Raw genomic sequence first — 25,672 nt, 5'->3', positions numbered from 1 at the left:
CGACAGAAATGCGATACGGGCAATAGCGAGTTGGCAGCCCGTTTTACACCATGTCCGATTTTGATTCGCCAAAGATCAATTTCATCCCCTAGGAATATGGGGAAAGAAATATAGGCCTAAAATTTACGCAGGGAAATGCGGTTTCTGTCGCACTTCTGGACAAGTTGTGGTGATGGAGAGGGAGCAGCATGAAAAGATTCCAGACATAGCTTCCTCATTCATTGTATTCCACATGGCATGATGGGTGGGGGTACGATTTACAACTTGGAAAAGCAGAAGTATGAGAGATGAAAAGGACAGACAATTACACAGTCCAACATGGAAGATACTTGTGCTGGACCACATCCACGGCACAAGAGACACAATGACTGCGATTTTACTTACCTCAGCCCTGCTGCTGGCTCCATCCCGCTCTGTAAAATTATTTTCCGTTGATGGGGCTTGATAAGTCCACCCAGCGCATTTCCCGGGTAAATTAGAGGAAGCGGGTCTGGTGACATCATTCATGACATATCATCAGCTGGTTTCCTTACAGGGACCGTGACCAAATTTATCTTGACGTTTGTGCTGTCAGTGTTCTACAGCACTGAGGTGCTGCAACCACTGGCAATGACTGCACAGGGCTACAGGTTCTTCCATGACTCCCTCCATATGCTTATGCAGCACATCCTAATGGGCAGAAGAGACCTCCCCAGGAGACCTAAACAGCCTAGTTGCACATTTCAGAGGAGGGCATAAACAGCGATGTGGTCAGGAGGACCTGGGTGCAATGGCACAAACCTTTCAATGATCTCAGTAGATCACGAAACGTTACTACAAAGCCACACTCAACCTCATCCTGCTGTGCCACTCATCACATCCCCATCATTTTGTCTTCCCTACCCTACTCCTGCACATCCTTACTCACACCAACCTACCTTGCACCTCCACCCATCCCTGTCTATCTACATTATCACTTCCCCCTCTCACTAGTCAACCCTCACGTTCCCCCTCATCCTTGTCCAATCATACCAACTAACAACACACAAGGGTGGCCACTTGGGAGTTTATCCAATGTTTATGTAAAGTTTGTATTAATGTGCTGTCAAACATTGAAATCTTTATTTTCAACACTTTATGGTCTTGGACAGATTTGTGGGCACCTTTGGAAGTGGCTTAGTGAGTTGCAGTGAATGGTGAGACATAACAGTACCCCTCACAATGGTGATGAGTGTGAAAGGAATGGATTGGGCATTGTAGGGATGCTTTATGGTGCTGGCGCATCATGTGGCAGTCAGGATGTACAGCATCAAGTGAAGTAAATTTGGCCATGGTGAGGCCATCCCTGGGGCCTTGGGCAGCAATGCGTTTGGATGCTGATGCCCTGTGTTCCGTGCAGCATCAGATGATTGCGGAGAAGGTTGGTGCTGCTGGTGTGGCTCGTGTTGGGGCCTTTTATACTGTCTCACCTCAGTGCTCAGAATCCGACCACATGGTCGGATTCTGAGGACTGAGGTGAGACAGTATAAAAGGCAACCATATTGATGGAATAGATGGCAGGTGAAGTAGAAACAACAGAAGCAATCTGTCAATGGTGAGAGAGTTCTTCCAATGAGGTGAGACTGGATGGAGAGTGGAAAGTGGAAAGCCTGCGGAATCTGTGCTGGAAATTGACTGAGAAACAGCGTGTGGCTGAGGAAAGTGATGATCTGCCAGATGGGAGCCTTACTGAACATTTGAAGCTGTCAAGTAATCAGCTGGAGCAATGGCCACTGAACTCCCACCTCAGGTTGACAGCCTTGGTCCCCAAACAGCATGGTTGCTATGGCCATGAAGTTAAAGTGAAAAGGTAAGTTAATGATCTGTCAACTAAATGTTAATGAGTTTAATTGGTTCCCCACCGCTGCCTGTCGGGTCTGCTCAGTGCCGACAGACCCGACATTGGGAAAGGCGCGTGGCGGCAGGTTGACAGCGGGGTCCCGACCCACTGTGGAAATAAAAACACTTTCCCACCCAACACGCCACCGATCCCACCCGCTGGCCCCCTGGAAAATTCCGGCCAGTGAGTTTAATGTTTTACAATTGTCAGGTAAATGTTAACGATCAGTTGTACTGACTTACATTGGCGATAACTATGCAAGCGGATAACCTGGTGAATCTGTTTAAGTCACAACTATAGCCTTCCCTGAATGCCTCCTTCAGTTGTGGGGTTACACTATTTTCTTTCTTACCTGTCCTGAACAAACTTTGCTGCTGTGTCAGCCGTGGCTCAGTTGGTAGTACTCACACCTCTGAATCAGAAGGTTGTGAGTTCAAGTTCCACTCCAGATACCTGACCCCATAATCTAGACCGACACTCCAGTGCAGTACTGAGGAAGCGCTGCACTATCGAAGGTGCCGCCTTTCGGAAGGGACTTTAACCGAGCCCCCATCTGCCCTCTCAGGTAGATGTAAAAGATCCCATGGCACTATTCAAGTCAGTGTCCTGACCAAGATTTAGCTCTCAACAAGCACCACTTAAACAGATTATCTTGTCATTTACCACATTGCGGTTTCAATGATCCTGCTGTGTGCAAATTGGCTACCGTGTTACCCTCATGACAAGAGTGACTATACTTCATTGTCTGTTCTTCATTGCCTGTAAAGCGCCTTGAGGCATCCTGAAATTTTGAACGGCACCATATGCAAGTCTTTTTTTTCTTATCTCTGATTCTCTGGTTAAAAGAACTGAAGATGCAGATTGAAAGGCAAAAATCTTTCAGTAAGCAGTGATCTTCCTTTGTGTGGGCCTCTTTCTGAATCTCGTGGTTGCAGTGTTTAACTTTATGGAGCTAGTTAGAGCGCACCGGAATTCAATGTCCAGTAACCATTCTACCTTTACAAAATGTAACGAATCTTAGATCTCTATTAAGATATATTTTTGTTGTTTCCTTCAGATACTCTCTGGCCAATTTCTTTCTGACAAGAAAGTTGGGACATATGTGGAGATAGACATGTTTGGTCTGCCTGTGGACACGAGACGTAAAGCTTTCAAAACAAAAACTTCACAAAACAATGCTGTGAATCCAGTCTGGGAAGATGAGCCTATTGTGTTTAAAAAGGTTTGTATTTTAACATTTGAGATAATTTAATGTAACAATATTTTATTTAACACCAGTTAAACTTATATTTTTTGTGGTTATGATCCTGAGACAAAAGGCAGAACACACCATTTAAAAAAATACATATATACGCCAATGTTTAATCTCTGGCGCATTGCATGGAAAGTCATACGACTATTTAATACTAATGGATCTCAATAGCAGGTCAGAGGTTACACTGCTGCAGAGGGGCTGCAGGGATGGGGAGGAGACGCAAGGTGTGATATTCTCGGAGGCAATTAAGCGTTTGTCATTACGTCCTCGAACATTTGAGCCAATGATGATGTTTCTGTTGACTGGAAACACAGCAATTTTGATTTGCAGCTGTTTTATTTTGAGTCAATTAACAGAGTGTGATGGCTTTAGAGGGACAGGAATTAAGTGTGCCATGTACAGTAAGTGTGCTTTATAGGCAATACTTTGAATATATGACCCACAGAACTTCTACGGTATCATCACAGTAAGTCAGATGACATGCTGTTTCATAACAATAGGGGTGTTAAAACAAAATAGAGAGACGGGAAAGTGTGACAAGAAATGTGACTCTCATAAGCGTTGTGTGCTGGCTGCAGAACTTCTATTATATTGTTACTGGTGCACAGCAGAGGGAGGTGGAGCAGGGTGCAGTGTAAGCAGTACAGTGGGTAAGGGGTGCAGGAAGCAGAGCAGACTGGGATGGGTGCTCGATCGTATATGCCGTTTGTGGAGCAGCAGCAAGTGCGTGCAGTCCTCTCGGTGCAGTTTCTCCTCGTTTTCCAACAAATAATATGGAGAGAGAGATTCCTATCAGGACACCCGTAGTCCTAATATGTAGGGGGCTGTGCCTAAATTTAAAAGTTTCATCTGCTGAAGTAGTCAAAATAAACAACACTTTAAAAAAAAAAGATACAAGCCAAAAGCTGACTACTTTAAAAATTTATTTCCATGGACTGGCAATGTTGAATGCTCAACTTGCCATGAGCGAAATTTTGAATGTGTGTGTTTCACGCATTTGCAACAGGGAATCGCACATACCTTGAAACAACATCTTTGAGACGGGAGGTCCAAATGCCAACAAGAAAATGCACAACGGCCCGGAATTTGCAGTTGTAATGACGACGAAACTGTCACCATTTTCCGTTATTACTCTGTAAAATTAACAGCAACTTCTGGCGTCCGCACAGATGCATTTAAAAGCAGAAAAAGCAAAGTTACTGTCAGTGATTCCCCGCTCCTCCACAGGGTGCGTTGTTGAAGTCCTCGCAGATGGAAATCTTACAAATCACTTAAATTGACGTGAACTTCCATTTTTTTACACTCTCATCTTGCTGTAAAAAACCCTGAAAAAGTTAAGCTTTGTTGAATGAGGTGTAACTGAGTTTTTAACAGCGTATTAAAAGAAAGACTTGCATTTATATACCGCCTTTCACAACCTCAGGATGTGCCAAAGCACTTTGCAGCCAATGAAGTACTTTTGAAGCGTAGTCACTGTTCGAATGTAGGAACTGCACTAGCCAATTTGTGCACTGCAAGTTCTCATAAACAGCAATGTGACAATGACCAGATAATCAGTTTCTATGATGTTCTGTGGTAGGAAAAATAATGGAATCCCTACTAATGGGAGAAAAAGAACATCCAGAAACCAAAAATATAATGATGAATAGCCAGTATAGATTTCAAAAGGGAAAATCTTGCTTGACCAATCTCATTGAACTGAAGAGGTAACAGAGAGAGTAGACAAGGATAATGCAGTAGATGTGATTTATCTAGATTTCCAGAAGGCGAATGAACAAGGTCAGAGAATGCAGAGTCAGGGGACAAGTCGCAGAATGGATAGCTAGCTGGCATCAAAACAGAAAGCAGAGAGGAGTGGTGAAGAGTAGTTATTCATAATGGCAGAAGGTGGGTAATGGTGTTCCACAAGAGTCAGTGCTGGGACCACTGTTGTTCACAATTTATATTAACAATTTAGACTTCGAAATCAAAAACACAATTTCTAAATTTGCGGATGACAGCAAATGGTGGGGGTCGACACTGAGGAGGACAACAACAAATTACAAGAAGACATTAATAAACTTGCAGAATGGGCACATAATTGCCAAATGAATTTCAACACAGATAAATGTGAGGTATTACATTTTGGTAAGAAAAATAGGGAGGTCACACGTTACTTGGAAAATAAGAATCTAAATGGGGTACAAGAGCAAAGGAAACACAGAGTACAAATACACACATCATTAAAAGTAGCGACACAACAACAACAATCACTTGTATTTATATAGCACCTTTAACGTAGTGAAACGTCTCAAGGAGTATTATGAGACAAAAAATTTGACATCGAGCCACATAAGGAGAAATTAGGGTCGGTGACCAAAAGCTTAGTCAAAGAAATAAGTTTTAAGGAATGTCTTGAAGGAGGAGAGAGAGGTAGAGAGGCAGAGAGGTCCAGGCAGGGAATTCCAGAGCTTGGAGCCTAGGTACAGAAAGCACGGCCACCAATGGTTGAGAGATTATAATCAGGGATGCTCAAGAGGGCAGAATTAAAGGAGCGCAGATATCTCGGGGAGGGTGGGGGGGAGTGGGCGGGGTTGTGGGGTTGAAGGAGATTACAGAGATAGGGAGGGGCGAGGCCATAGAGGGATTTGAAAATAAGGATGAGGGTTTTGAAATTGAGGCATTGCTTAACCAGAAGCCAATGTAGGTCAGCTAGCACAGGGGTGATGGGTGAGTGGGACTTGGTGCGAGTTAGGACATGGGCAGCCAAGTTTTGGGTCACCTCTACGTGGGATAGAATGTGGGAGGCCAGCCAGGAGTGCTTTGGAATAGTCAAGTCTGGAGGTAACAGAGGCATGGATGAGGGTTTCAGCAGTGGATGAGCTGAGGCAACGGCGGAGATGGCCGATGTTACGGAGGTGGAAATAGGCGGCCTTAACTGCTGTGGGTATGTGATTGAAAGCTCAGTTCAGGGTCAAAAATGACTCCACGGTTGTGAACAATTGTGGTTCAGCCTCAAACAGAAGTTGGGGAGAGGGATGGAGTCAGTGGCTAGGGAACGGAGTTTGTGACAGGGACCGAGGTAGTGAGGTAGAGCTGCATGTCATCAGCGTACATGTAGAAACTGATGCTATGTTTGCGGATGATATCGCCAAGGGGCAAGGATAGATACTTGGGGGACACCAGAGGTAACAATGTGGGAGCGGGTGAAAAGACATTGCAGGTGATTCTCTGGCTATGATTAGATAGATAAGAGTGGAACTAGGCGAGTGCTGTACCACCCAGCTACACAACAGTGGAGAGGCATTGGAGAAGGATAGAGTGGTCAACCGTGTCAAAGGCTGTAGACAGGTCAAGAAGGACAAAGAGAGATAGTTTGCCTTTGTCACAGTCACAAAGGATATAACTTGTGACTTTGATGAAAGCAGTTTCATTATGTGGCAGGTGCGGAAACCGGATTGGAGGGATTCAAACATGGGGTTGCGGAAAAGGTGGGCACGGATTTGGGAGGTGACAACACGTTCAAAGACTTTGGAGAGAAAAGGGAGGTTGGAGATGGGGCGATAGTTTGCAAAGACAGAGGGGTCAAGGGTTGTTTTTTTGACGAAAGCGTGATGACGGCGGATTTGAGGGAGAAGGGGACAGTACCTGAGGAAAGAGAACCGTTAACAATGTCAGGTAAATAAGGCCATAACAGAGCAAACCAAACACTAGGGTTTATTTCTAGAAGGATAGAATTGAAAAGTAGAGAAGTTATGCTAAACTATGGAATCTTAGTTTGACTACACTTGGAGTACTGCGTACAATTCTGGTCACCATATTATAAAAAGGATATAGAGGCATTGGAAAGGGTGCAATAAAGATTTGCCAGGATGATATCAGAAATACAAGGTTATACCTATCAGGAAAGGATGAACAAGCTGGGCCTCTTTTCTCTTGAAAGGAGAAGACTGAGGGGTGACCTAATGGAGGTCTTTAAAATGATGAAAGGTTTTGATAGAGTAGACACAGAGAGAGTTTCCACTTGTGCTGAAGAGCAAAACTAGAGGCCATCAATATAAGATAATCATCAAGAAATAAAATAGGGAATTCAGAAGAAATGTCTTTACCCAGACAGTGGTGAGAATGTGGAACTCGCGACCACAGGAAGTGGTTGAAGCGAAATTATAGATGATTTCATGGGAGGCGAGACAAGCATATGAGGGAGAAGGGGATAGTGAGCAATGCTGATAGAGTTAGATGAGGAAAGATTGGAAGGAGGTTCGAGTGGAGCATAAACACCGGTGCATGGACTGGTTGAGTCAAATGGCCTGTTTCTGTGCTGTATATCCTATATAATCCTTTGTGATTGAGGGATAAATATTGGCAAGGTCACTGGGGGTAACTTTCCTGCTCTTCTTTGAAATAGTGTCATGGGATCTTTTACGTCCACCTGAGAGAGCAGACAGGGCCTCAGTTTAACATCTCTTCCGAAAAACAGCACCTACAACAATGCAGCACTCCCCTGGTGTGTCAGTCCGATTTTTGTGCTCAAGTCTCTGCAGTGGGATTGAACCCACAACCTTCTAACTCAGAGGCAAGAGTGCGACCAACTAAGTCATGGCTGACACCAGTCATAATTGCCGCTGAACAATCTCTCTGGCACTGAAAAACTATAATTTTATATTTGTGGAATGTCAAATTTCTCCATTATGATAGAAATTTGCACAGATTTTTAAAATAACACTTTTTAAAAAGTTTATTTATGATATTTCAGCTTTTACCTTAATCCCATGTGTATGTCCCAATCTTTATTCCGCTCTCTGTAAAATAATTTAAAAGTGAAGAATAATTCGCGCTTTTTACTTTTTGGTTTGCTGTCTGTGAGAATTCTTCAATGTGATTGGCTGCTTAACCAGCTTGATGCCATCACTGCTGCTGGACACTGGAGATCCCCTCAATTTGGTGCCAAAATGTAATTTATGTTGGGAAAGGGGAAATTCACGCCACAGTGATCGCTAAATCTTTGTGGCAGCTTTCTTCGAGGTCAGCGCGTGCGTCATCACTTCGCTGCTAACTGCAAAATCCGGGCCAATATGTTCATTATGAGCAGTGATTTGACACAAGTTATTTGTGGCTTGTAAACAAGACAAAAATCAACCTTGTGAGTTTTCAGTCAGTATCTTTTGTAAAAGCAAAATACTGCGGATGCTGGAAATCTGAAATAAAAACAGAAAATGCTGGAAATACTCAGCAGGTCAGGCAGCATCTGTGGAGAGAGAAACAGGGTTAACGTTTCAGGTCGATGACCTTTCATCAGAACTCTCTCCACATGCTGCCTAAACTGCTGAATATTTCCGACCGTTTTTTTGGAGGTCAAGTTTCGGCCTGAGTTGCTCCTATTTTTTTGGAGCAACTGGTTTAAAATGGAGTATCTTAGAAATTGCAATTCTCGGCATGTAGTTTGCTCCAGTTCTAGTCAGTTGGAACAGTTTCATTTTGGAAAAGTTTTTTTTTTCAAAAGGGGGCGTGTCCGGTCACTTACGCCTGTTTTGAAAGTTTAGGCAGCGAAAACTTACTCCAAACTAACTTAGAATGGAGAAAGTGTAGATTTTTGTATGCTCAGAAAAACCTTGCCTACACTTTACAAATCAGGTGTAGGTTACAAATCAGGCATAGGGAATTGGGGGGCGGGGGGGGGGGGGGGAAGGGAAGTAATTAAATTCTACAAGCATTCAACAGTCTTGCTTATACACATAAAGAGCCATCCTGACTAAAAAATTATAAATAAAGCAAATACAAAATATTGAATATTCCTCCCTGTGTGATGCAACAGCAGCCTTCGAGCTGCGGTGCTTCAGGCAGGCCTTCCTTCCACGTAGGAGTCAGGGGCGGCTTCAGTGGCTCGACGGCAGCTGAAGACACAGCAAGCAGCCTTCGAGCTGCGAGGGAGACTGAGGCCATTCGGCCAGGGACAGGGCGCGGCAGCCAGATAGCCAGTTTGAACCTTAAATTTGCAGATTGGGTGCTGCATTGTCAACACCATGGATTATGCAATGGTTCACCAGCAATTCACTGCATAGGAGAGAATTGATTAGAGCTCACCGCACCAGGAACATCATAGCCCGTAGGCTGATGGGCAGGAAACCTTACCCACGTCGGCAATATCGAGCCAGGCGCTCATACCTGGACATGAGCGAGGCTGATTGTGTCAAAAGGCTGCATTTCCACAGAGAAGTTGTTGTTGAGATCTGTGATGCTGAGAGCAGATTTGCAGCCCAGAAGCAGAACGCCAACTGCCTTGTCTGTTGAAGTGAAGGTTACAGCTGCACTTGCCTTCTATGCCTCAGGATCGTTTCAGGCTACAACTGGAGATATGTGCGCCATCTCTCAACGTGCAATACATGCCTGCGTTTACCAGGTCACGGCTGCACTGTATGCGCGGAGGAATGACTTCATCAATTTCCCAATGACCACACAAGTGAGGGCTGTGGGCTTCTTCAGGATTGCCGGCTTCCCAAAGGTACAGGGCTGCATTGATTGTACCCACATAGCCTTGCGAGCACCTTTGGAGGATTCCGAGCAGTACAGGAATAGAAAAGGTTTCCACTCCATCAATGTGCAGCTCGTGTGTGACGACAAGCAGCGCATCATGTCAGTCGATGCAAGATACCCTGGCAGCACCCATGATGCGTTCATCCTACGCGACAGCGTTATATCTGACATGTTTGAGCAGCAGCCAGAAGGGCAGAGCTGGCTACTGGGAGACAAAGGGTACGGCCTGCCCATCTGGCTCATGACGCCCCTACGCGTGACATGGACAGAAGCTGACCGTCAATACAACATGGCGCACATTGCGACGCGCAGCATCATTGAGAGGACCATTGGCATATTGAAACAGCGTTTCCGATGTCTGGACCATTCCAGAGGCCACTTGCAATACTCTCCTCAGATTGTTGGTCACTTCACTGTTGTGTGCTGCATGCTCCATAACTTAGCCATCATGAGGCAGCAGGAGCTGGTAGTAGAACTAGAAGACCCATGTGAGGGTCCAGTGCCTGATAATAGTATTTCGGGAGAACAGGATGAGGATGATGACGACGATCAGGAAAGCATGCAAGTGCCTGATGCCGGAGCACGAGGTCGGAGCAGGGCTGTCCATCGTGCTCCTTTAACGATTGCTCGAGCCCTGCACCAGCAGCTCATCCGTGAACACTTCAATTACTGATGCCTGAGGGCTCTGAGACCACTGTTGCTCTTGAACATGTTTATTCTTTGCAGTTGTTCCTACGTTGTGTTGTGTTAATGGAAGATGAATCAGTTTTAATGAAAAAATATTTTATTGAAAAGTTAACGTCACTGTAATAAAATATTTGTTGTATCAAACTTTACTTTTTAATATGCCTCTTGACAATCACTTAAAAACTTTAAGATCACTTATAAACTTGTAAAGTTACAAAACAATTTCACTGTGAAAAATCTTATACTCTTAAGATCAGTTAGACTTCAGGATCACTTTTTAGGTGCAAAATTAAATAAGATACAAAATGTGAGAGCATTTACACTAAAAGATCACTTAAAAACCCTGAGATCAATTATAAGTTGTAAAATTACAAAACTTACAAAACAATTTCAATTTGAAAAACGCTACTACAGCTACATCAAAAACAAGAACAAAAGCAGCAAAGAAAGGCTGCAACCATCTCTCATCCACATCTCAGTGAATGTTCACTTCTTCACGGGGGAGTCATTCGATTGGCCGGGCTGTGTGCCCTTATTGCAGTAGCTACCTCCATGCTGGCCTGTGCCGACACTTGCATGCCCTCCCTGACGGCCTGTGCCGCCGATTGCACTCCCTCGGACATTCCCTCCCTAAGTTCCCGTGTCATTACTGCTATTTCTCCCGTCAGGACCGTCACCTCTTCACCCACTGCACTGACGCTGCTGATGAGTGATCGGGTAAGCTCATTGGTCTCCATAGCCAATGCCACAACCTGAGCCGCATCTGTTGCACGCTGCATCTCAGGAGAGCGTGTCTCCAATCTCCTCCTCCTCTGCCGGGGTCTGCCTCATGGCACCACTACACTGGGAGGCGTGGGCACGGACGGTGGGACGCGCTGTGTTCCAGATGGCAGTACTAGAGAGAGAGGCGCGGGCTGGGATGGTGGGATGCTCTGTGCTCCAGACGGCAGTACGAGAGAGAGAGGCGCGGGCTGGGATGGTGGGACGCTCGGTGTTCCAGACGGCAGCACTTGAGTGCGAGCCGTGGGCTGGAATGGTGGGTGAATGGGTGTAAACTGCTCCATTATATCACCAGCATCACTGGGACCCGCAACGTCGGAATCAAAACCATGGAAGTGGAACCGGAACCTATGTGAGTGGGAGGGGCAGGCTCGGACGGTGGTGCACTGGCTGTAAACTGCTGCATTATACCAGCAGCACCACTGGGACCCGCAACATCGGAATCAAAACCATGGAAGGTGGAACCAGAACCTATGCAAGGGGTTGAAATTCTGATGCCCCTTAATGGGGGCTCATAAACATTAATTTGCTCTCCCCTGTAGACATTTCAGTCATTGCCGCCATCATCCAGTCTGGATCGTCCGCATCTTGTTGTACTGGTTCTTGTTCTGTATCTTCAGGATCCTTAGGGTTGGCGGCAGCATCATCATCATCATCATCATCATCATCATGTTCTGCAAAATACATCAGAACAATCAAATGTTTAACAGCAAGGGAGGGGGAAGGATGGGTGACATGAGTACTCTCACACATAACAGGCCAGGCAGCTGCTATGATTTGAAGGGCCACGATGCATTTTCAGGACTTACCCTCTTCCTCGTGTGTGGGCCCAGCTTGTGCTGTACTGATTGCTTTTCTCCATGTACGACTCATCATAGCAGCTACCCTTTGTTCCAAGGGTGTCAGTGGATGCAGATTGGGCGTGCCTCCTCCTGTTCAAGTTGCCTCCCTTTTGTTGTGGGCCAATTTCTTCTGCAAAGAGTGAAATATAACTTTTTACAGAGTGCGTCTTTCTGCAGGGTGGGACATACAGATAGTCACATTACAATTACGATTACATTAAAAATTGAAAATATTACTTACATAAACTACTTGACCAAGGTCGTGCCATTTCTTTTTACACTGGCTTCCAGATCTCATGGTATGCACCACTGCACAGTAATCTTCTGCAACTTGGTTCCAGAGTTTCTTCTTTTCTTTAGGTGGCACTTTTATGCGACCTCTGTTGCTGGTATCTAGCTCCTGCCATCTCTGCTCAATGACGTTAACTAATATCTCCACTTCCTCATGCAAGAAATTCTTTGTTCTTGGTGGACGTTGTTCCATTGCTGTATTGATTTGACACTCTTATTTTTCAAAACACATAATCCTTATTTTGCATGCACCAATGCAGCACCTGTTCTGGAAGTTTAGCAGTGAAAAGCAGTACTCACTGATTTCAGCAGGTGTTTTATTCAACAGTTCTGCTAAAAGCACTCCTTCAGACACACAAAAAATCACCAAAATTAAATCCCAAGCCTTTCCAGTGGTCCACAAGACAAATCAGCACTTTTCTTTAAGTTCCTTTAAAAATAGCCGAGTGCCAATGTTTCTGGGCTACTGCGCGTGCGCGCGCGCTCCAATGCGCATGCGCATGGCTGCCGGCACAACGTTGCCTCATTTAACTTAGCCCGGCCCGCCTCCACTTGCAGAATCAGTGCGACTCTGTGGCTCTGCCTCCCGCTGCTGTGTGCGCGCCGCGCCGAGCTCCCAGGGACCATCAAGAAGCCGGAGAATTAAGAGGTATTTTTCTGTCACGCTTTTAGGCGCGAAAAACTGCCGTCCAGATCAGGGCTGCGCCATTCTAGGCACGGCCTGAAACTTGACCCCTTTATTTCTAACTTTTGTGTCCTCTGTGTCCTTCCCAAGCTCGGAAGGTTTCGAGCACTTTTAAAAAATTAGTTCAGAGGTGTCAACTACATTTGATTCAGAGTTAATTTATATGGGAGATGTGCAGGCATTTAATTCAGACTGATGAGTAGATTCTGCAGCTGTCCAGCTGACTCAACCTCAATAAATTCTGTAAGCAGATCCCTTTTTCCAACGCTCTCCTGGCCCGCCTCCCATCTAGTACCCTCCATAAACTTGAGCCCATCCAAAACTCTGCTGCCCATATCCTATTGGGGTGGGCAAGCGGCCAGAAGCCCTTGGGGCAAGCAAGTGAGGGACTGACCTGGGAGCAGTCAAGGTAGGCAGGTGGTGGACCTTCATAAACTATCTGCCTCAATCGTCCCCATTGGTTTTCTCCTTAGCCATAAAATAACAGTGTGGCCCCATCATTCACTTGTCCAGGATCATCGGTAATGCAGCGAGAGTGGATGTGGGGCAGGGAGCAGTAAAGTGACAGTGCCCTTAATTGCTGATCAGGTTTAGTAAAGGCGCGATGAAGTCTAGGGACCCCCAACATCTGAACCCAGGCCTGCACATTCAGAGCAAAAACCAACCAAATTCTCTGGTGAGGGGAATGACAGGGAAAGAAAGAATAGTAAATAAAAGCATACTGTCTTGATTTACATAAATTGCTCAAACAGAGAATCTCCTGTATATATTTATTTGCCTCAGATAAAATACAAAAGTTCATTATGTTGCCTCCATAATATTGAGTTACCTTTCAGGTTTGTGGGGTTTTCCATTATTAGAGTAGTGGGTGCAAACAGTAATTCCTGGTACGTTCTGTGAATGGCTAGTCCTGCTGTCAGTCATTTTTTTTTAAAACATGACATGTGAGGCACAGCCCTCCCAGCCCCTATCTCCAAAATGTGATGGTGTTCATAATACTGAGAAGAGTAGGTTCTTCAATCCTGCATTCTGCGCACAAAATGAAGAGGAGTTAATCGGGAGGAACTAAGGCAATTGGGAAGTATTAACGCATTTACGGTACAAAATATTAGCAAATCCCAACCTAGTAATTCAAACTCCAGAACTCCAAATTGAGCTCGAGGCTCCCAACACAGAGTAGGCATATTCAAGAAAGTATGGCCCACTGCTGGCGTGTGCTCGTCCCGTCGAGGGACAGCTTCCCCTCAGCCTCACTTGCCAACCTGCTCCATCATTCTCATGAGTCTCGAACTTAAAAATGGTTCGGGCCTCCCAATGCCGTTCTGCTAACTTGGTGTCCATTTCAGGCAGAATTTGGAGATGTCCTCCCTTTCTGTTTTATTTCATTTATTGTGTGTGGGACCTTCTCTCCAGAAATGTGCTGCAGCACTTGCCTAAATTACTGACTGCGATTCAGAAGTAGTCCTTGTGCTGTAAAGTGGTTGGGACATTCAGAAGATAGTGATAAGTCTCTACATAAACATGGGAACATAGGAACAGGAGTAGGCCATTTAGCCCCTCGAGCCTGTTCCGCCATTCAATGAGATCATGGCTGATCTGTGACATAAATCCATATACCCGCTGTAATGGGTGTTGTGTAATGAGAGAGGATTAATTAGCAATCTCATTGTACGAGGCCCCTTGGGGAAGAGTGACCATAATATGGTGGAATTCTGCATTAGGATGGAGAATGAAACAGTTAATTCAGAGACCATGGTCCAGAACTTAAAGAAGGGTAACTTTGAAGGTATGAGGCATGAATTGGCTAAGATAGATTGGCTAATGATACTTAAGGGGTTGACTGTGGATGGGCAATGGCAGACATTTAGAGACCGCATGGATGAATTACAACAATTGTACATTCCTGTCTGGCGTAAAAATAAAAAAGGGAAGGTGGCTCAACCGTGGCTATCTAGGGAAATCAGGGATAGTATTAAAGCCAAGGAAATGGCATACAAATTGGCCAGAAATAGCAGCGAACCTGGGGACTGGGAGAAATTTAGAACTCGGCAGAGGAGGACAAAGGGTTTGATTAGGGCAGGGAAAATGGAGTACGAGAAGAAGCTTGCAGGGAACATTAAGGCGGATTGCAAAAGTTTCTATAGGTATGTAAAGAGAAAAAGGTTAGTAAAGACAAACGTAGGTCCCCTGCAGTCAGAATCAGGGGAAGTCATAACGGGGAACAAAGAAATGGCAGACCAATTGAACAAGTACTTTGGTTCAGTATTCACTAAGGAGGACACAAACAACCTTCCGGATATAAAAGTGGTCAGAGGGTCTAGTAAGGAGGAGGAACTGAGGGAAATCTTTATTAGTCGGGAAATTGTGTTGGGGAAATTGATTGGATTGAAGGCCGATAAATCCCCAGGGCCTGATGGACTGCATCCCAGAGTACTTAAGGAGGTGGCCTTGAAAATAGCGGATGCATTGACAGTCATTTTCCAACATTCCATTGACTCTGGATCAGTTCCTATCGAGTGGAGGGTAGCCAATGTAACCCCACTTTTTAAAAAAGGAGGGAGAGAGAAAGCAGGGAATTATAGACCGGTCATGCCTGACCTCAGTAGTGGGTAAAATGATGGAATCAATTATTAAGGATGTCATAGCAGCGCATTTGGAAAATGGTGACATGATAGGTCCAAGTCAGCATGGATTTGTGAAAGGGAGATCATGCTTGACAAATCTTCTGGAATTTTTTGAGGATGTTTCCAATAAAGTGGACAAAGGAGTACCAGTTGATGTGGTATATTTGGACTTTCAGAAGGCTTTCGACATGGTCCCACACAGGAGATTAATGTGCAAAGTTAAAGCACATGGGATTGGGGGTAGTGTGCTGACGTGGATTGAGAACTGGTTGTCAGACAGGAAGCAAAGAGTAGGAGTAAATGGGTACTTTTAGGAATGGCAGGCAGTGACTAGTGGGGTACCGCAGGGTTCTGTGCTGGGGCCCCAGTTGTTTACATTGTACATTAATGATTTAGACGAGGGGATTAAATGTAGTATCTCCAAATTTGCGGATGACACTAAGTTGGGTGGCAATGTGAGCTGCGAGGAGGATGCTATGAGGCTGCAGAGTGACTTGGATAGGTTAGGTGAGTGGGCAAATGCGTGGCAGATGAAGTATAATGTGGATAAATGTGAGGTTATCCACTTTGGTGGTAAAAACAGAGAGACAGACTATTATCTGAATGGTGACAGATTAGGAAAAGGGAAGGTGCAACGAGACCTGGGTGTCATGGTACATCAGTCATTGAAGGTTGGCATGCAGGTACAGCAGGCGGTTAAGAAAGCAAATGGCATGTTGGCCTTCATAGCAAGGGGATTTGAGTACAGGGGCAGGGAGGTGTTGCTACAGTTGTACAGGGCCTTGGTGAGGCCACACCTGGAGTATTGTGTACAGTTTTGGTCTCCTAACTTGAGGAAGGACATTCTTGCTATTGAGGGAGTGCAGCGAAGATTCACCAGACTGATTCCCAGGATGGTGGGACTGACCTATCAAGAAAGACTGGATCAACTGGGCTTGTATTCACTGGAGTTCAGAAGAGTGAGAGGGGACCTCATAGAAACGTTTAAAATTCTGACGGGTTTGGACAGGTTGGATGCAGGAAGAATGTTCCCAATGTTGGGGAAGTCCAGAACCAGAGGTCACAGTCTAAGGATAAGGGGTAAGCCATTTAGGACCGAGATAAGGAGAAACTTCTTCACCCAGAGAGTGGTGAACCTGTGGAATTCTCTACCACAGAAAGTAGTTGAGGCCAATTCACTAAATATATTCAAAAGGGAGTTAGATGAAGTCCTTACTACTCGGGGGATCAAGGGGTATGGCGTGAAAGCAGGAAGGGGGTACTGAAGTTGCATGTTCAGCCATGAACTCATTGAATGGCGGTGCAGGCTAGAAGGGCTGAATGGCCTGCTCCTGCACCTATTTTCTATGTTTCTATGTTAATATATGCATCTGTGAGTATGCTCACGGGTTTGTAGAGCTTTTGCGTTGTGAGTGACTTAGCTAGTCACATGATGTTTATAAGAGTCAATAAAACCCCAGTCAGTTGGGTCTAGGTCATCCACAATGAGGTATGCAGTTGTGAGCCTAGTGGATGAACTGGTAATATGTAGTGTGATTGTTAAATCTTTGTTAATAAACCAACTAGTTCTTAATAGCAATGTGTTGCTATGAATTCTTAAGCATATAACTCGTGAAGCAAAATATATTACACCCGCCATTGCCCCAGTGTCAGCTGTGGCTCAGAAGGTAGCACACTCACCCTTGAGTCAGAAGGTTGTGGGTTTAAGCCCCACTCCAGGAACTTGAGCACATAAATCTAGGCTGACACTCTTAGAGTGTTAAGAGAGTGCTGCAGTGCCTTCTTTCAGATGAGACATTAAACCGAGGTCCCGTCTGCGTAAAAGACCTTATGGCACTATTTCGAAGAAGAGCTGGGAGTTATCCCCGGAGCCTTGGCCAATATTTATTCCTCAATCAACATAACAAAAACAGATTATCTCATCATTATCACATTGCTGTTTGTAGGAGTTTGTTGTGCGCAAGTTGGCTGCCGCGTTTCCCACATTACCACAGTGACTACACTCCAAAAGTACTTCTTTGGCTGTAAAGCGCTTTGAGATGTCTGGTGGTCATGAAAGATGCTATATAAATGCAAGCCTTTCTTTCTATATCCCTTACTACCTTTGGTTAACAAAAAATTATCAATTTCAGGTTTAACATCAACAAGTGACCCCTCATCAATTGCCCTTTGTGGAAGAGAGTTCCAATCTTCTCCCACTCTTTGTGTGTGGAAGTGTTTCCTAACTTCACTCCTGAAAGGCCTGGCTCTAATTTTTAGACTATGCCCCCTAGTCCGTGGGGTTAAAATTTAGGTGCACCAGAAAGCTGGTGCACCTATGAGTTTTGAAGTGGTACTCACCGCTGGGACTCCTGGTACAGTAAGTAGATCCATTTTCAGGACTTCGAAATTTTGTCAAAGTCCTACAGGAAATGGATCATAATGGGGGCGGGCCTTAGATTCAAGGCCAGGCTGACTGGCTGAAAATGGGCTGGTCGGGGCCTGCGCCACTGTCAATCAGCGGTGGAGACGTGATGACGTCACAGCACGTGTGCATCACCACGCTCTCTCTCCTCCATTAAAGAGGAGAGATTCTATCATTTCTAACTTTGGCCACTGGACCACCAGGGAGGGTTTCGGCTGATCGGCAAATTGGCTGGTAAAAATGTTTCCATTGCAGCCGAGGCAGTGGGCCCTCCCCTTTAAAGGCGGCTGTGCTGCCGGGCCGCATTCAGTATGGAGATGGTGCACCGGCAGAAAAACCTGCCGGGGGGGCATCACGGGGTGGGGGAATCGATGGATTCAGGTGAAAATCGATGGGTAAGTATTTTTATTGCTTTTTTATTGTTTTCATTGGCGGTGCAATCATTCGTGCGGGATGGGGTCCGGTCCAAAAATCCCCAACCTGAATTTAGGTCAGGTCGGCCTGTTGACCCCAAAGCGGTGGCCATTCAATTTTTAGGAATGGCCGCCACAAACGGGCATTAACAGGTCTCTTTGAGACCCTGAATTTTGGCCCAGCGGAAATCGTTTCTCTCTATCTACCCTATCAGTTCCCCTTAATATCTTTAAAACTTTGATCAAATCACCCCTTCACCTTCAAAACTCCATGGAATACAACCCTAGTTTGTGTAATCTCTCCTCATAAGTCAGGTTCCTTTGTTACTTCTTTTGGAATGGAACCACCTTACCAAGGGTATTTTGATCTTGGTTATTTGAGAGCCATCTGAGTGCAATGATTGACGAAATAACATTGCAGTGATAAAACTTGCCAAATATCAACAATAGCTTTAATTACTGTAACATTAGCCCCAACATATTAAAACACATAAAACACAAAAGTAACAAAAGCACCAATTCAACTTGTCATTCCTATTTATTCCATTCCTTCTTTTCTGTGCTCTATCTGTCCAGTTATTATTTTTTATCAGTTATTAGTTTGACCTTTTTAACCTAATATGACCTAGGCTATGCTCCCAAACTATGCTCCCCCCAAAAATGTACCTTTCATATCTTTTACTTAGCTTTTTTCTTCTTCTGGAGAAAGTTCATTTTGGAAAGTTTGAGCAAGTTGAAGAAAGCGGGGTTTTCGTTGACTGAAGATTAGACTTGAAAAATTTGTTTTGTCAGTCATAAGTCGATGTGTCAGTATGGCAGTGCTGAGATGAATAAAGCTGTCTCTTAAATGTAATTTTTTAAATTACTGATAGAAAATATGTGCGATTTAGCACAACATATTTTGAAAATGCAATGCACTTAATAATTTACAATATGCTTTTGAAAACATTTTTTAAAATATCGTCAAACTCGTTCATATTATTTGAATCAATATAGTTCACACTTTCCCAATAATTCTCTGAAATTACAATTGTGATATATTCACAGAGCACAAGCAGCTTCCAACAAACATCATACATAACTTTCATGTATATACATAACACAGGATATAAACTTATTTTTCCATATTTACAAATTTAACTTTACCACTTGTTTTCTGTTTCGAAGAGGATACTTTCGCTCTCAAACATGGCAGGCAGCTCTCTCGGAAGCCTCCGGAAATCTGCCTGGTTCTGTTTATTGATTAACCCTGCACTTGCAGTACACAATACGTCCACATCCATAGTGTGGAGCTACAAATATTACAAGCTTACAGACATTACACTTCCCCCTCCTGAATGAAGAAGTTATTATAACAAACATCATACATAACTTTCATGTTTATACATAACACAGGATATAAACTTATTTTTCCATATTTACAAATTTAACTTTACCACTTGTTTTCTGTTTCGAAGAGGATACCTTCGCTCTCAAACAGAACCTTCCAACATGGTGTCAAATCTAAACTCATTCGAGGCTCATCCTGAGGAACGTTTTCCTCCAAGGAATTTCCTTGATTTTCATTTGAACTCACTCTAACTTCAGGCTCTTTGTTTTCCTGACTCGGACTCAGACTTTCATTCTGATTCTCTCCTGGATTTGTTTCTAATACATTGGATTTAGGATTTGCTACTGGTGTATCAAAACTATATGATGAGTCAGAAATAATTGAATCATTCCTACCTTCAACTCCTACCTTCCTACCTTCAACTCCTGTCGGTAAAATATGATCAATATGAACAAACCTAACCTGTCCATTATCAAACAACTTTACCAAATATGTGCGAGGACCACATATCTTCACCACTCTTCCTGGTAACCACTTTAACCATTTATGGTGATGGTTCTTCACTCCCACCTTCTGGTTTAATTTCACACTTCTCTCTTTTACTCTACCTTTATCATGATTCTCTTTCTGTCTTAATTGTGTCTCTTCTACGGACTGTGCCAAATTTGGCTTTAACAACGAGAATCTGGTTCGTGGCTGTCATTTGAGAAATAACTCTGCTGGTGTTCTACCAGTAGTTGTATGAGGCGTATTTCAATATGTAATCAAACAATTAGCCAATTTGTGATCCAGTGACAACTGTTGTTTCCTTAGATTTGGATCTAACATTTGTTTTATGAGGGCACGTTTTACAATTTGTACAGTGTGCTCTGCTGCACCATTCAAAGCAGGATGGTATGGTGGAACTTTGGTATGTTTTACACCATTTTTGCTGATGAATTGTGCAAATTCTTCTGAACGAAATTGTGGTCCATTATCCGAAACAATTTCTTCAGGGAGGCCAAATAAAGAAAATAATTTTCGCAAAATGTCCAAAGTTTTACTTGCTGTTACTTTCCACATTGGAAACACCTCAACCCACTTCGAATGGCTAGCAATCACAATGAACAATTGTTGTCCTTCTAACTCAGCAAAATCAATATGTAGCCTTTGCCACACCCTGGGAGGCCATTTCCATGGCTGTAATGGTACTGGTGGTGGTTGCTTGCTTACCGATTGACATGTCGTACACTGACTCACGATGTACTCTATATCTTTATCAAGACCTGGCCACCATAAATAACTGCGTGCAAAATTCTTGGTCAAGCACATTCCCAGGTGCTGGTCATGGAGGTCTCCTAATAATTTGGACCTGAATTTATTTTGTATAACCGCTCTTGCACCCGACATGATGCAATCTTGATCGACTGATAATTCATTCCTACGAATCTTGGTATCTTGAATCCCACAACATCTATGTGGATTTTGATGCTTTCCGAATCGCTGTCCGTTAACCTCGTGCTCCTGATGACGTGTAACTCTAACATCTCCTCGTCCTGTTGTTGTTCTTCCATGCTATGTAGTCTCTTGGGATTTCTACTCATAGCTTTGAACGCTGGACTCATAGCTTTGAAAGCTGGTTTACCCTTCAGTCGGCATGCCTTCGCAAGATGCCCAGTCTTCCTGCAGAAGAAACACTCTGCCTTCACGTATGGACAACTTTGAGCAATGTGTTGTCCCAGGCAGCTATAGCACGACTTTGACGCTCTGTTAGAATTTCCAGTTTCTGAGACTTTGGGCCCCCACCGTCTTTTACCTTGGACCCGCAGGTGATTTACCTCGGTTGACTGATGACCGTAATTATTATTTAATTCTCGGGACTATTGTTCGGCCATGCCCATCGACCTCGCTGTCTGACAAGCAATCTCAAAAGTCAAATCATCCGTCGTCAATAACTTCCTTCTGATCGCATCATTTTTCACCCCACAAACAAAACGATCCCATAATGCTCAGTTTTGAAAGTTCCCAAAATTACAGTGCATCGATAGCTTTTTTAATGCTACGCTGTAATCACTGATACTTCCATCAGTCTTTTGATTCTGAATCCCGAAACGATAGCTTTCAGCAATTTCTAACGGTTTGGGGTTATAGTGCTGCTCCAGTTTCATTAAAATCTCTTTAAGCGTTGTGTCCTTTGGCTCGTCAGGCACAAGCAGATTTACAAGGGTGTCATACAATGCAGGACCTGCCTCCGATAAGAAGATCGCTCTCTTACGTTCCAACACAGCCCGGTTCTGGAACTTCGATTATGTTATTTGCAGTGAAATACATTTCTAGCCGATCCACATACGCTTTAAAACATTCCCGGTCTTGTCTATATTCCCCCAAATGTCCGATTACACCTGCCATTTTAATCTCTAGCTGTTCACACCGTGTGCTGTATTTTACCTCGGATTTTGTAACTTTTTCCAAAGACAGAAACTTCCAAAGTCTCTCTGTCCGCTGGCTGAATCCTTCCCCAACAAAATTTAAGCGTTAAATCATCCGAAAAATCCCATCTCGCCACCAAATGTGATATATTCACAGAGCACAAGCACACACAGCTTCCAACATGGCAGGCAGCTCTCTCGGAAGCCTCCGGAAATCTGCCTGGTTCTGTTTAATTATTAACTGTGCAATTGCAGTACGCAATACGTCCACATCCAAAGTGTGGAGCTACAAATATTACAAGCTAACAGACATAACAACAATGATTTCCTAAAATGTTATTTTTTATGGAAATATCTCATTTTCAGGTTGTGCTGCCATCTTTGTCTTCATTGAGGATATCTGTCTATGAAGAAGGAGGTAAATTTATAGGCCACCGACTATTGCCTGTACAAGCCATTCGACCAGGTAAGCACAGCCACTTTCCATACACGTTTCCACGAATGTTTGTGAGGATTTATTTTATTGCAGTTCACCATCTCCTCTCTGTAACGTTGCACTCTGCTGTATTTTAGGTTATCACTATATCTGTCTCAGGAATGAACGGAACCAGCCCCTGATGCTTCCTGCTATCTTTGTATACATAGAGGTGAAGGATTATGTCCCTGATACCTTCGCAGGTAAAAATGTGCTGTTTAGTTCTATTTTGTTTTAGGTTGCGAGGAAAACTGAGACCAGTGGTAAGGAATGGAAGAACAAATCCGGTGACACTTTTGCTGGCCAATCTAATCACATCTACTTTTCTATTACAGTTAATATGCAGATGTTTAAAAGAAAGTTTGCAATGTGATTTAAAAGTCCTTTTTACACAATTTTAATGAATTAAACCCTCCCCCTCACTGAGAATATGATCTACAGACTAATATAATTCCTGCCAATTTTCATCAAGTTCCATTTCATTTATCCTTACAGATGTGATTGAGGCACTGTCTAATCCGATTAGATATGTGAACCTGATGGAACAGAGAGCACAACAGCTGGTGGCTCTAACTCTTGAAGATGAGGAAGAAGAAAAGAAAGATGTAAGAAACACTTTCATCTTTTACTGCACAAGTACACAACGTAATTCCATTTAATGCAGATACAATGTGTCATGAAAGATTTTACATTCAGCAGAACTGTTCCGTTTTTTTATCAAGTCATTGTTATTTGCTGAAAGATTCTCTTGCTCACAGTGTGTAAGGCTGTTTCTACTCTAAGTAATAACATTTATTTTACTTATTTATTGATTGATCTCGTTTGACAATGCTCATGGACTTTTTTTCTTTCTCTTCCCTCCTTGTAATTTTCTTTTTCTCTGTCTTTCTATTCATATTCCACATTTTTGGTCTCCCTGGTACTCTGTAGAACGCTCATACATTTTCTCTCATGATCTCTGCACTTCTCCAATTCTGGCCTCTGAAGCATGCCCGATTATAATTGCTCCACCATTGGGGCCGTGCCTTCTGCTGCCGAGGCCCCAAGCTCTGGAATTCTCTCCCTAAACCTCTCTGCCTCTCTACCTCTTTTTCCACCTTTAAGGTGCTCCTTAAAACCTACCTCTTTGATCAAGTTTGTCTGCCCTAATATCTCCTTATGTGCCTCGGTGTCAAATTTTGTTTGCTAATGCTCCTGTGAAGCGCCTTGTGACGTTTTACTACATTTAAGGAGCTAGTCGGAGGAGGAGCGAGTTCCGGGGATGTCAAGGCCTATAAAGGCCAGCGGGAGTTCGTGGTCGGAGAGCTAGTCGGAGAAGGAGCGAGTTCCGGGGACGTCAAAGCATATAAAGGCCAGCGGGAGTTCGTGGTCGGAGAGCTAGTCAGAGGAGGAGTGAGTTCCGGGGATGTCGAGGCCTATAAAGGCCAGTGGGAGTTCGTCGTCGGAGAGCTAGTCAGAGAAGGAGCAAGTTCCGGGGACGTCGAGGCCTATAAAGGCCAACGGGAGTTCGTGGTCGGAGAGCTAGTCAGAGGAGGAGTGAGTTCCGGGGACGTCAAGGCATATAAAGGCCAGCGGGAGTTCGTGGTCGGAGAGCTAGTCAGAGGAGGAGTGAGTTCCGGGGATGTCGAGGCCTATAAAGGCCAGTGGGAGTTCGTCGTCGGAGAGCTAGTCAGAGAAGGAGCAAGTTCCGGGGACGTCGAGGCCTATAAAGGCCAACGGGAGTTCGTGGTCGGAGAGCTAGTCAGAGGAGGAGTGAGTTCCGGGGACGTCGAGGTCTATAAAGGCCAGCGGGAGTTCGCCGTCGGAGAGCTAGTCAGAGAAGGAGCAAGTTCCGGGGAGGTCGAGGCCTATAAAGGCCAGCCGGAGTTCATGGTCAGAGAGCTCGTCGGAGAAGGAGCGAGTTCCGGGGACGTCGAGGCCTATAAAGGCCAGCGGGAGTTCGTCGTTGGAGAGCTAGTCAGAGAAGGAGCAAGTTCCGGGGTCGTCGAGGCCTATAAAGGCCAGTGGGAGTTCATGGTCAGAGAGCTAGTCGGAGGAGGAGCAAGTTCCAGGGACATCGAGGCCTACCAGTGCAGCTACAGGGAGAAGGCAAAAAGAAGTAGAAAGAAATTGAAAGGTGACATCACAGCCAAGGGGGTAAGTGATGGACTGGTGATTGGTAAGTAGCTTTTCTTTTCTTTCTATATCAGTGAGTAACCTTTAGCATTATTGTTGCCCAATTAAGTTAATCCAAGGGTTAAGTCATGGCAGGAGAGCTTGGACGTGTGTTATGCTCCTCCTGTACTATGTGGGAACTCAGGGACGCTTCTGGTGTCCCTGATGACTGTGTGCGGGACGTGTCTCCGCCTGCAGATCCTGACAGACCGCATTGCGGCACTGGAGCTGCGGGTGGATGAACTCTGGAGCATCTACGATGCTGAGAATGATGTGAATAGCACCTTTAGTGAGTTGGTCACACCTCAGGTAAAGGGTACACAGCCAGATAGGGATAGGGTGACCAGAAGGAAGAGCAGTGCAAGGAAAGTAGTGCAGGGGTCCCCTGCGGTCACCCCCCTGCAAAACAGATACACTGTTTTGGGTACTGTTGAGGGGGATGACTCATCAGGGGAAGGCAGCAGCAGCCAAGTTCATGGCACCATGGGTGACTCTGCTGCACAGGAGGGCAGGAAAAAGAGTGGGAGAGCGATAGTGATAGGGGATTCAATTGTAAGGGGAATAGATAGGCGTTTCTGTGGCCGCAACCGAGACTCCAGGATGGTATGTTGCCTCCCTGGTGCAAGGGTCAAGGATGTCTCGGAGCGGGTGCAGGACATTCTGAACAGGGAGGTTAACAGCCAGTTGTTGTGGTGCTTATAGGTACCAACGATATAGGTAAAAAATGGGATGAGGTTTTACGAGACGAATTTAGGGAGCTAGGAGCTAAATTAAAAATTAGGACCTCAAAAGTAGTCATCTCAGGATTGCTACCAGTGCCATGTGCTAGTCAGAGTATGAATCGCAGGATAGCTCAGATGAATACGTGGCTTGAGGAGTGGTGCAAAAGGGAGGGATTCAAATTCCTGGGGCATTGGAACCGGTTCTGGGGGAGGTGGGACCAGTACAAACCG

General features: G+C 44.6%; 1 protein-coding gene across 3 annotated transcripts in view; it reads left to right on the top strand.

Moving 5' to 3' along the window:
• The window catches only part of plcb1 (phospholipase C beta 1), a 1,109,102-nt gene that overhangs the window by 920,269 nt on the left and 163,161 nt on the right, over positions 1-25,672 (top strand). For all 3 annotated transcript variants that reach the window (XM_070889862.1, XM_070889863.1, XM_070889865.1), the window contains exons 21-24: positions 2,916-3,080; positions 22,457-22,556; positions 22,664-22,768; positions 23,061-23,170. In XM_070889862.1, coding sequence (XP_070745963.1) covers positions 2,916-3,080; positions 22,457-22,556; positions 22,664-22,768; positions 23,061-23,170 — 480 coding nt within the window. The remainder of the gene's footprint in view (positions 1-2,915; positions 3,081-22,456; positions 22,557-22,663; positions 22,769-23,060; positions 23,171-25,672) is intronic.

Source organism: Pristiophorus japonicus, chromosome 9, assembly GCF_044704955.1.
Source record: "Pristiophorus japonicus isolate sPriJap1 chromosome 9, sPriJap1.hap1, whole genome shotgun sequence".
NCBI classification, from domain to species: domain Eukaryota; kingdom Metazoa; phylum Chordata; class Chondrichthyes; family Pristiophoridae; genus Pristiophorus; species Pristiophorus japonicus.
This window is presented reverse-complemented; position numbering and strand designations above follow the sequence as displayed.